At 42.0% G+C, this 12,331-nt stretch overlaps 1 protein-coding gene across 2 annotated transcripts in view; it reads left to right on the top strand.

Moving 5' to 3' along the window:
* The window catches only part of DISC1 (DISC1 scaffold protein), a 347,388-nt gene that overhangs the window by 321,349 nt on the left and 13,708 nt on the right, over nt 1–12,331 (top strand). The window contains exon 12 of one of the 2 annotated variants that reach the window (XM_067711093.1): nt 11,722–11,840. In XM_067711093.1, the coding sequence (XP_067567194.1) occupies nt 11,722–11,840 (119 nt within the window). Of the gene's footprint in view, nt 1–7,354; nt 7,557–11,721; nt 11,841–12,331 lie in introns of those variants that run through there. The other variant, XM_067711094.1, reaches the window with a different exon arrangement.

The raw sequence follows: 12,331 nt of genomic DNA, 5'->3' as shown, positions 1-12,331 counted from the left end.
CTTTTCTGGAAAGTGAACTAACAGTCTGTTAAAAGCAGTCATTCTAGTCATCTCATAGTTGCATAGTTCACAAAAAGCATTTAGAAATTCAAAAAAATTTTAATCTAAGATGAACACAGATGAAAGTTGGTATTTGATTCTGTCCTCCTTGTAGTTCAGTATTTCTGAGCAACAGGCCGTTGGCAGGGCACATCCCCTGAAATGCAGTGCCCCCAAAGGTGTTCTGTCTTCATTTCCTCATACAAAAAGGTCTTAGGGTTTGATGTCACTATCCCCAGAATCCGAACCCTTGTGCTAAATAGAGACTGTTTAGGTATTTGCTGATGCTGTGAATCTCATTTACAAATAGATTTTTCCTCCAAAGATTCTAACAGAGTTTGGCCTTACACAACATTGGTGTGAAACGGAAGCAGACCAAATTCTCTCACGTGATCATGGAATAGGAAATACAGCTTTCTGAAGCTCGCCCTTCACGTGAACTAGAAACCACAGGCCGATGAGCATACATGAATTATCAGGCCATTTCTTCTTTCATCCATATCCTTGGTTCTGTTAATGCTTCAGAACTTTTCTTTGTAATAAGCGTGCAGATACTTGAAGACAATTCATTGCTCGTTCTGATCTAAAGACATCTAAATATTTCGGATGCTTTCCTTACCACTGACAACATCTGGATGCCTTTAAAAAAAAATGCCCACTTACTGAGGGTGTAACCATATAATTTGAATAGTTGGATGAATACTTGTATTATATGGAGTAGTAATGATGTACCGTTAGTGTCTTAATGTGTGCCTCTCTGCTTATTGGCATTACATTATGACTGCAGAACTCAGCATTTATGTGAAAACACGCATACTTACAAAAGCTATTTCAAATAGATGTGAAAGATACTCTTTGTGGTATTGGACAGGAGTTTGAGGTAAATATTCTTTATGTGGGCAATTAAAAAAAGGGAAAACCATATAACATTTCTGGAATGTATTTGCCAAGCAAATATTTTGGAAAACAGCCCAGAGAAACATATTTAAGGCTGTGATTTTAATAGCGAACTAAGGAAATGCTTTAATGCATCAGCTAAGCTCACGGATGGTGGTAATCACATCTGGTTTACCTCAAGCTATAGGAGAGGGAATGAACCTTAACCACAGAACAAACATCTTGAGGCTCAAGCCGCGTCTTTGGTGGGTAAGGATGTATGTGCGCATGCAGGGATTTTAATTGATTTTTAAACTTAAGTATTTCTATGGCTCAGCAGTCTGTAAATGCAGACTGCTCCGTCACCTGTCCTTTCTTTATGATGTAGCCTGTGAATTTCATTGCAGGAATTAGACATTTTTAGGGATAGGCAACTATTGCTGATTCCTTATTACACGACCAAGGAAAATAAGGATCCGAGCAGGGTAGTTGGACACAGAGTGGGATGTCCAAGGTGGGGACCTTCCCTTACACCACAGGGAAGCATGGGAACATGGGTCCTGGCAAGCATGGGAACTATTGACAAGTTCTTTTTTTTCTTTTTTTTTTAAATTGAAGAATAGGTGATTTACAATGTTTCAGGTATACAACACAGTGATTCAGTTATATATATATATTTTTTTTCAGATTCTTTTCCATTATAGGTTATTATAAGATATTGAGTAGAGTTCCCTGTGCTATACAGTAGGTCCTTGTTGTTTATCTATTTTATTTTATTTTATTTATTTTTTAACATCTTTATTGGGGTATAATTGCTTTACAATGGTGTGTTAGTTTCTGCTTTATAACAAAGAGAATCAGTTATACATATACATATGTTCCCGTATCTCTTCCCTCTTGCGTCTCCCTCCCTCCCACCCTCCCTATCCCACCCCTCCAGGCGGTCACAAAGCACCGAGCGGATCTCCCTGTGCTATGCGGCTTCTTCCCACTAGCTATCTACCTTATGTTTGGTAGTGTATATATGTCCATGCCTCTTTCTCGCTTTATATAGTAGTGTATATATGTTAATCCCAAACTCATAATTTATCCGTCCTCCCCTCCTTCCCCTTTGATAACTATAAGTTTTTTCTCTATGTCTGTGAGTCTGTTTCTGTTTTGTAAATAAGTTCATTTGTATCATTTTTTTAGATTCCACATATAAGTGATATGACATGGTATTTGTCTTTCTCTATCTGACTTTACTTAGTATGACAGTCTCTAGGTCCATCCATGTTGCTGCAAATGGCCTTATTTCATTCTTTTTCATGGCTGAGTAATACTCCATTGTATATATGTACCACATCTTGTTTATCCATTCGTCTGTACTGACGGGTTCCTTAAGCACAGCACCCAGCACAGTGCATTTCCCACATGATATATAGACACGAAGGGTACTTGTTGATTTCCTCAGATTAATTTTTAAATCATAGCAAGACTTCTTACTTCAGTTATCAGGCTTTTCTCGTTCTACTACTTGATGTCATTCCAGACATCGTACTGCCTCTGCCTTTAGAACTACTTTTGACAACATTTTAAAACACGAGCCACTTCAGTGTTCTTGATGCAATGACTTAACCCAAGGTGGAGCCAGTCTGCTCAAACGTGTGGCAGGTCACCGCTGACGAATAACATTTCTGAAAGTGTTGCTTGGTTAGGTGTGGTAGCCTTTCATAAGTAAAGTTGGTAGCCACAGCAGTACCTGCGTGACTAGCAGTTTAACCCAAACAGTTTCTATTCCAAATACATTTTCTATTCGGGAAAAAAAAAATTATATATATATAATTTCCTTATCACTCTGGATGTAACTAGGTGAGATGTTTTCACCAGATACTCGTTCTTATCAAAACAATTATTATTATAATATAATATATTCCCTACCCTTGGTAGGGAGCTTCAATATGTCCTCCAGTTTTAAAACTTTCAATGTTGATATTTTCCAAATTTCATAGGCAAGGGCATAGTCTTGTTTATGGGAAAATCACTAAGTAAAAAACTCCTTGCTGAGCCTGGCCCCAGAGTCTGTGACTGTGGTTTTCACCAGTGTGTGCAGGCATCTGCTCAGCATAGCAACTGAATGCATTTTTGGATCTGAGTATAGACTTTTCTAGATAAATGTTTTTAGAAAGTCATTTTAATGAGAAAATCCTTCCCAACAAAGGAAATCCTATTTTCTCTTTTAAATCACGCTTCCCGAGTTTGGTGAGCAGGACAGAAATTTGACATCAGGTCTAATTCAACACAGCTGAAAATTTCTGCCCAAACGCTCAAAAGTCTACGGGTTCTGAACATGAGGTGAGTTAAGCAAATTCTCTTTGAAATATTGTCTGACCGAGTTAGGGCTACCAAATCAGACATGTGTGAAGGGACGGTATGGAAGATTTAGGGCTCTTCCTGAGGCCGATAAAAGGCGTGTTTGTGCGGAAGGGCTGGGGCAGGCGCCTGGGACCCGCCGGCTGCCCTAGAGGCAAGGAATTACCCCAGGCGAGGCTGCTCTTGGCTGCCTCCAGAGAAAGGAGCTGTTCAGAGAGGTCTTACTGTCTCTGCCAGGCTCTTCACACTTGGTGAGAGGCGGCCTTGGCTAAGGCAGGCTGAGAAACAGCATCGCTTCCTCGAGACGTGGCGAAAAAGAATTCTCCATTCCTTGCTTTGACAAATGTGTCCTGAGCATCTTTTGAGAACTAGGCAGGTGGCACTGGAGCTCCAGGGATGGCAGGACCGCATTCTGCTACCGTGTAGCTGGGGAGACAGGCAGGTATATACGTGCGGAAGAAGTTCTGTTCGTGGTGCTGGAGGAACACTCCTAGCAGAGTTGAGGTGGTAGGAGATTCAGGGATCCAGGAGCCTGCCTGGAGGGAAGCGAGAGGGAGCATGAGCCAGGCCGAGGAGGGAAGAAAGGCTCCTTAAGAGGCCTTTTTCCCGGTACTGCTTCTTTCATTCTGGCGCACGGGGAAAATAGTTACTCCTAGGGCTAAACGATGGAATGGATGTATAGAAAGAAAAAGTAATAATCTGAATGGCTGAAAAGACTGCCTGATGGGACGAATGACTGGAGGGTTTTCAAAGCCACTTTGAAATGCCGAACAACCTGTACTTTGTCCATTCGGTCTTGCAAATCCTACAAAACTCCATTTCAGCTGCGAATACCAATGACTTTGTAGTGGGTGATATTTTAATTTTCGAGTATCCGTCATGTAGTGATGTAGGGTTTTTTTTTTTTTTTTGCCACATTTAATTAAATAATAAAGTGAAAGCAAACGTTACCAATTTCACGCTGAGAAGAGCCGCGTGCATGAAGAGCTGCTGGATGTGGTTCAGAGAATGTTCACTGGGAATCTAGCAAGGCAATGCGAACGATGGGCAGTCAAAGCTGTCATATTCTTATTCAGAAAGAAGAAACTCACGGTCCTTCCCAAGTGACACTCCCCTGCTGTCTTCTGCTTCCAGCCTTGTGTTTCATGGGCATGGGGACCAAAGGTCCCTCGCTCATCACTGCATCCCACGTTGTCCTGGTTACCATAATCGCCACTTCTAGGTGATGTGTATCCAAGTCGTGGAGGGACCACCTAACTGGGTGAGGGTGAGCCTTCTGGGAATCAGAGCAGACTTTGCAGAGTTCTGAGGGAGGAAAGGGAGGAGAAGAGACATCTTCAGGCGCTGTTTGCTTCTCTGATTTCTTTCTGTCATCACTTTGTAGCCCCCTCATTCCCACCCTGGGCCAGCCCAACGCAGATCCCTTTCTGTGTTTCCCCCCCTAAGTCAGATCCAGAAGAGAGAGCTGGCTAGATGTGGGGAGACCTGCATCTTGGACCCCAACCCACCACTGTCCCCTTGTGTGACCTTCAGCGAGTCACAGGACTCTTGGAGACGCCTTCAATGTGTGTATAAGGGGGAACTCAACTAGATGGGGCTGAGGTTCCTAGCCCCCCGCCAGCTCCAATTCCCTCTGCTTCTAGGTGTGAAGGTGTTCCGGGGCGGGCTCATGACATTCTTAGCAGCCCTGACTGAGGTGGCCCTTTGTAAATGCTGGCATTTGACGTCCTGGGAAACAGGTGGGAGCGAAAATGAGGGGCTCCACTTTCTTGCAGTTACATCCCAAGCTGGGGCCTCCAGAGCAGTGCACCTGACTTACAGGTCACTATTTTGGCTTAAAGAGAAATGCCGCTGTTTCTGAAGATCTATTGAAGGAAAGTTTTTTGAAAAGAAGTTTCCTTTCTGTTAAACACACAAACAAAAGCCCTTTAGTAGCTCCTATTTCCCTTTTTATTTTTAACTTTCCACTCTGGCTTAGACAAATAATATGGATAAAATGAGAGACTGGGGTAGAATTGACAGTAAAGCTCTCTGCTTTCCTGCCAGGGGGTTCTCTGCAGAGTGAGCCTAAAACCCACTGGCTTAAAAGGACACACTTGAGAAAAGTGTTCTCACAGCAAGAGAGAAACCAGTGGTAACAGGCTTTATGCTTCCTGAAGAGACCTGCCATCCCGGTTGACTGTAGCGCGCGCACACACACACACACACACACACACACACACACACAGAGACTCATATTCCCAGGAGGATGCAATCATTTAAATAGGGCGGCTATTTCGTCCTTCATCCCAGGCAGTGAGTGTGCCCCCAAGGGGGGTGTGATATCCCGAGACAGGAATTCACTCGTGTCTTACCCTTCTGCCTCTTGTGATGTGCCGTGTCCACTAAAGAGTCATTTTCCCCAAAGCTAGAAGGAAGCAAGGTCCCCTTGGTTACATGCTAAGCAAATATGGTGTTCAGAATCTGCTCCTGCACATTCGACCAGGAGCCAGGGATCTGGGGACCAGTGACCAACAGCGCTGGCCACTCATTGAAATCTCTTTCTCGCACTTCTCGGCCTCATAGCCACAGTTCTCAGCTGGCTGCCCACCCCGAGACAAGTCAGAGCATTAGCACTTTAGTGAACTTCAAGATCCGGTTGGTCTAGGGACTGGTGAGGGAGTACTTCCTGCTAGCGTTTGCAAAGGTCCTGTCCATCCAGGCAGGCTCCTGTGTGGGGTATACCCATGTATCCTGCTGTTTTAGCTACTATGGCTGCATAACAAATCACCCCCAACTCAGTGACTTAAAAAAAACATTTATTATAGGCATGAATCCGTGGGGAGGGCTGTCTGCCCCGTAATGTCTGAGTGTTCGCTGGATAGCTTGAAGGTGGAGCCTGGAATTGTCTGAAGGCTCAGTTCCTCCCGTACGTGGCTGTTGGCTGGGTCCTTAGTTGGGGCTCTCAACCAGATGCCTACACCTGGCCTGTCCAGGTGGCTTGGGCTTCCTTGGGCTTCCTCACAACATGGAGACTGGGTTCCAGGGCAAGTGATCTGAGAGACATATCAACTATTATGATCTAGCCTTGGAAGTCAGGCATGTCACCTCTACCGTGTTCTTTTCATCGGAGGATCCTTAAAGGCCCAGCCATGTTCAAGGGGGAGAAGTAATAAACTGTCTCTTGACAGCAGAGAGGAAAGGTTCTGAAGGCCATACTGCTGTGGCTGGACACACACTCCGTCATGCCTGGGCACAGCATGGAAATGACAATGAAGCTCTGCCTGGCCGCTCCAGGGTAGGGTTCACAGGCAGGACCTCTACAACTTTGTCCGCCTGATGCTCGTGACTCTGGTCCAGTCCTGCCCTCTGTGGACAGATGGGATTTCTTTGGATGGAGTGGAATTTTTCATCAGATTGATAAAATATGTAAATCTGCCCTCTCATCGGCTGTCACTTCTCAGTTTAAGTCTTAAACTAATGTCATTCCCAAGATTCCCTGTGAGAGCATTATGGTAAAGCCATAAACCACTCAAATAATACTCACCCAGGTCACACTCGGTATCCTTTCAATACAGGATCAGCATCTGTCCGTAGTGGTTTGTGCAGGAACTTGATGGGGATTCTGTAACCTGGAGGAGCAGCCCTACGAGAGAATGCCAATCAGATCTTCTGTTACTGTCAGAGAACCTTGATCTCGCTGAGTTTGTTTCCTTATGCCTCTTTGCGCTTTTTAGTCTTTATTTTTTTATTGAGGTATAGTTGATTTACAGTGTTGTGTTAGTTTCAGGTATACAGCAAAATGATTCAGTTATATATAAAACATTTTCCATTATAGGTTATTATAAGATATTCAACAGAGTTCCCTGTGCTCTACAGTAGGTCCTTGTTGGTTATCTGTTTTATGTAGAGTAGTTTGTATCTGTTAATTGCATACTCCTAATTTATCCCCCCTTCTCCTTTGGTAACCATAGGTTTGTTTTCTATGTCTTGTGCTTTTTAATCTTCAAAATTGTTTTTTAAAAATATTCAGTTGTATTTCTTCCATACTTTTCCATTATGGCTTGAGTTAGTGTTCTTAGTAACTTTTTTCTTTATTATTTTTCAGAGATGTGGAAAATACAACAACGTATAGAAAAGAAAAGAAAAATGTGCTATAATGCTGCCCCTTCAAATAATTGTGAATATTTTAGTGCTTTGCCTGTTTGAGTATTTCCTCATCATTAAATATTCTTGTATTAAAATGGTTTTAATGGCTAAATACAAATTGAATATACCAGGACCTATTTTAACTGTCCCCTTTATCGTTGGACATTTATGTTATTTCCTCTTTCTTGTACTCAATGCAATTACTTTTGCATTACTAAAATAATAAATTATTATTTAACATATATGATAGACATTTTTCTATATTTATTTAAAATGATTAATAAAAATTATTTAAATTTAAATATATAAATTTTCTTTTTGATAGATTCCAGAAAGGGGAATATTGGATCATAGAGTATAAACAGTTAAAGTTTTGCTACATGGTCTTAAATTACTTTCCCGAATTCATACAATCACTATCAATTTGTACATAATTTTAAAAGGAAAATAGGTGGGGATTATGTGTTTGGAGGAAGATGTAAAGACATATTTTAAATGGATTTAATTCAGCTTAGATTTCTATTTGTTTTAGACTTAAGATCAGGATTGAATCATTTGATTCCATCGAAGAGTGTTTTACATTCCTCGGTTCCACGTTCTGTTTCTATGCTTTTTTGTCTCTTTTAAGTGTATTCTCAGTCATATATATTTTCCCACGAACACTGTATTTTTTTCCTTCGTGTATGACTTGTGGTTTCACTGCTGTCAATCATTTTTCTCCAGATGTTCTCTTTCTTCATGTCTCATTTAGTTCATGCGTGACTGTGGCGTTACTCATTGCCCATTGTCTTAACTTCCATGTAATTTGTCTACTCCATAATTCTGCATCTTTGAATGATAATGTTACTACTTTTAGGATCAGTAAAATATATATGTATATGTGATTTTTATGTATTTGCTGTTTTCTCATCATCACTGCTATGGTCAGTTCTGAACAAACCTTCAAGTACGCTTCACATGCCTTCTTGTGTAATTGTGTCCATTTGTCTGCAAAATCTTATGTTGTTGTCACTAGAATTCTTTTGTACATACATTTTTTTGTAGCTTATTAGACTTCTTGAATATTTACGGTAGTTATGGGTAGTTCCAATCAGCGCTGTTTTCTTCTGATGTAGTTGACCATTTGGGATATAAACTTTAGGGCATTCTGGAGTTGGTATAGTGAATGTTAAATCACATATCTGGGTTAAATGGTTATTCTTGGACTCCAATTATAATATTATATAACTCACGGCCTCTAAGGACTTTCTAAATATCACCACACCTGGGGATTTTGTTGCTTTTGCTGGGCATTAATTGTAGTTTTTGTAGTAACTCTGCAGTTTAATCTGAATATCTATCTTAATTGTTTTTCCTATGCAAAATTCTTTTTAGTATGCCTTCTAAGACTTTCACCATTAGATGGGAAAATATTACTTTTGCATTTGGTTACTTTTCAATTCTGAGCTCACTTTTTGCTGCATGTTTATTTATTATATTTTTATTGAGATATAACTGACATATAACACTGTGTAAGTTAAGGTGTACATCGTGTTGATTTGATACGTTTATATATTGCAATTGACGACCACTGTAGCTTTAGCTAACACCTCTGTCACGACACATACTTATCATTTCTTTTTTGTGGTGAGAACATTAGGTTTGACATAAATACGCTACCATGTGGAAAATAGATAGCTAGTAGGAACCTGCTGTGTAGCACAGGGAGCTCAGCTTGGTGCTCTGTGATGACCTAGTTGGGTGGGATGGCGGGGGGGAAGGAGGTCCAAGAGGGAGGGGATGTGTGTATGCGTATGGCTGATTCACTTCACTGTGTGGCAGAAACTAACACAACACTGTAAAGCAATTATACTCCAATAAAAAAAAATCCAGTCTCTTAGCATTTTTTTTTTTTTTTTTTTTTTTTTTTGCGGTACGCGGGCCTCTCACTGTTGTGGCCTCTCCCGTTGCGGAGCACAGGCTCCGGACGCGCAGGCTCAGCGGCCATGACTCACGGGCCCAGCCGCTTCATGGCATGTAGGATCTTCCCGGACCGGGGCACGAACCCGTGTCCCCTGCATCGGCAGGCGGACTCTTAACCACTGCGCCACCAGGGAAGCCCTCTTAGCATTTTTTAAGTATGTAATTCAGTATTGTTGACTATAATCACTCAGCTGTGCATTAGATCTCCAGAATTTATTCATCTTCTAACTGCAAGTTCATACTCTTAACATCCTTTCTCCAACTCCCCTACCCCCAGGCCCTGGCGACCACTGCTCTACTCTCTGTTTCTACAAGTTCAGTTTTTTTAGGTTCCACATATAAGTGACATCATACAGTATTTGTCTTTCTCTGTCTGGCTTATCTCGCCAAGCACAGTGCTGCTTTTTTCCTTTACCTTTATTCTAAGATTCTCTCTTTTCTTTCCTTATTCTCTTGACATTGTTTATTCTTTTCTTTTAAAAATCCATGGCCCTCTAGATGCCAGGCATTACCCTGAGGCCCTGCCCACAGGGAGTTTACAATCACTTGTGAGAAACTGACGCATGTCAGAATCTGTGCTACAGGTGGAAGCACTGTTTGGGGCCTTGGAGGAAGCGCTGGGGTTCAGACACAGTTGGAGGAGGGGGCACAGGCAGGAAGACTCATGTGACGGAAGGCAGTGGGGTCCGTTCCAGGTGGCACAGGTTTGGTGGTACATAAGAGAACAGAGGGCACGGAATGAAGTGTGGGCCTAGCACCAGGTTGTAGGAGGGCAGGGTTCCGACTCTGCTCTGCGGTGGCTTTTCTAAATTGAAATATAGTTACTTTACAATGTTGTGTTAGTTTCAGGTGTGCAGCAAAGTGATTCAGATATATATATATATAGATATAGATATACACACACACATATATATATTCTTTTTCAGATTATTTTCCATTATAGGTTATCATAAGACATTGAATATAGTTCCCTGTGCTATACAGTAGGTCCTTGTTGTGTATCTATTTTATACATAGTAGTGTGTATATGTTAATCGCACACTCCTAATTTATCTCCCCCTCCCTTTCCCCTTTGGTAACCATGTTTGTTTTCTATGTCTGTGAGTCTGTTTCTGTTTCATAGATAAGTTCGTGTCATATTTTAGATTCCACATATAAGTGATATCTTGTGATATTTATCTTTCTCTGTCTGACTTACTTCACTTCGTGTGATCATCTCTAGGTCCATCCATGTAGCTGCAAACGGCATTATTTCATTCTTTTTTAGGGCTGAGTAAGGTTCTATTGTATATATGTACCACATCTTCTTTATCCATTCCTCTGTGGATGGACACTTAGGTTGCTTCCATGTCTTGGCTATTGTGAATGGTGCTGCTGTGAACATAGGGGTGTGTGTTTCTTTTCGAATTAAGAGTTTTCTCCAGATATGTACCCAGGAGTGGGATTGCTGGATCATACAGTAACTCTATTTTTAGTTTTTAAAGGAACCTCTATACTGTTCTCCATGTGGTGGTTTTGTACAGGAAAGTGACATAAAGAAGGCTCTCTTCTGGTTCATGTGTAGAATACAAGTACGAAGGGGAAACACTTGAGAAGGAGGGAGCTCCCAGACTTGGCTACTCATTCACGGAACAAATGAATGCCATGTGCCTACCATGTGTCTGACACTGTGCCGGGAGCTCTGGACCCAGCAGCTAGCAAGACATCATTGCCTGGGCTCTTACGGGGCTTGACATTCATTCTTCCTGCTTTTATGGGGCTTACGCTCTGGTGAGGGAGAGGGAAAATCAATACCTATGCTGGCAGTGGCAGCAGCTGTACATATAACACACGCCTCGTGGCATTTAAAGTCTCCTCAATATTCTAGCTTTCAGGGACTGTGACAGCATGCGAACAACGTTCAGTGTCCTATTAGATTCCTGTACCCCTAGAGGAGCATCTCTTTGTTCTCACAGGTCAGCTCAGTTGCTCTCGTGACTTGCCCAGTCCCTCTTTGGTTAGCATTCCTATTTTAGTGTGAGTTTGCCCATGGATGCGGCTTGAAGACCCAGGCTTCCCCTTTGATAAATCCACTTTAGGGGTTGATGTACTGGAAATAGGTCTTTGAAATGACCGGATGAGGGAGGTCAGCTGTGGAGCTATGTAGACACAGCTTATCATTCGGTAAAAACCTGAAATTGTCATTCTCAAGAACGACCTCCAGGGGAGACAGAGGTTCCGGCATGATTCTAATGGGGTGCAGGAGCTGGTGCAGCTCTGTAGGGGAGTCTTCCCTTTGTGGACCATTGGATAAATCACAGATGTGTTCACAGCCCTGAAAAACTCAGTAGTTTATGAGTGATCTTTTTCTTTTTCTCTGGCCAGGAATCTTACGTCCTTTCGGCAGAACTTGGAGAAAAATGTGAAGCCATTGGCAAGAAATTATTATACTTAGAAGATCAACTTCACACTGCGATCCACAGTCACGATGAAGATCTCATTCATATCCTTTTTTTTCCCTGCAGGTTAAGCACCTGTTAGGTTATTTTGTAAAAGAAAGTCTTAAAAAATTATACCGTTTCCCCATGCCTCAGCAGATGCAAACAAATAGATACTCCTGGTATTTCGAGTTCAACACACCTCAGATCCCTGAGATTATTCAGTATGCGATGTTTCTCTCTAGTTTTTGGTAAGTCAGCATTTTTGATTATTAAACCTGACGGCTAAAAAGTAGCAGTGCAGTTCAGACAAGCACACGACGAGGCCAAAGAAAAATGGAGTTTCAGGGGCTGTGAAGCTGGGTTTGTGGGGCTCAGATGGTTATGGGTCTGCCTGCCTCAGTGTTCCAGGGGCCTTCTGAATACCGAGAAACCCAAATCCATCTTTGGTTTTCTTTTCCATACAATTCTGCCTTATAACGGGCAGGAGAGTGTCACAAGTAACAGGACTTTGGATCACTCCTTTGTACAAGATTCAGTGCATTTCCTGTCACATC

The sequence above is a fragment of the Pseudorca crassidens genome, chromosome 16 (assembly GCF_039906515.1).
Source record: "Pseudorca crassidens isolate mPseCra1 chromosome 16, mPseCra1.hap1, whole genome shotgun sequence".
Taxonomy (NCBI): Eukaryota; Metazoa; Chordata; class Mammalia; order Artiodactyla; family Delphinidae; genus Pseudorca; species Pseudorca crassidens.
This window is presented reverse-complemented; position numbering and strand designations above follow the sequence as displayed.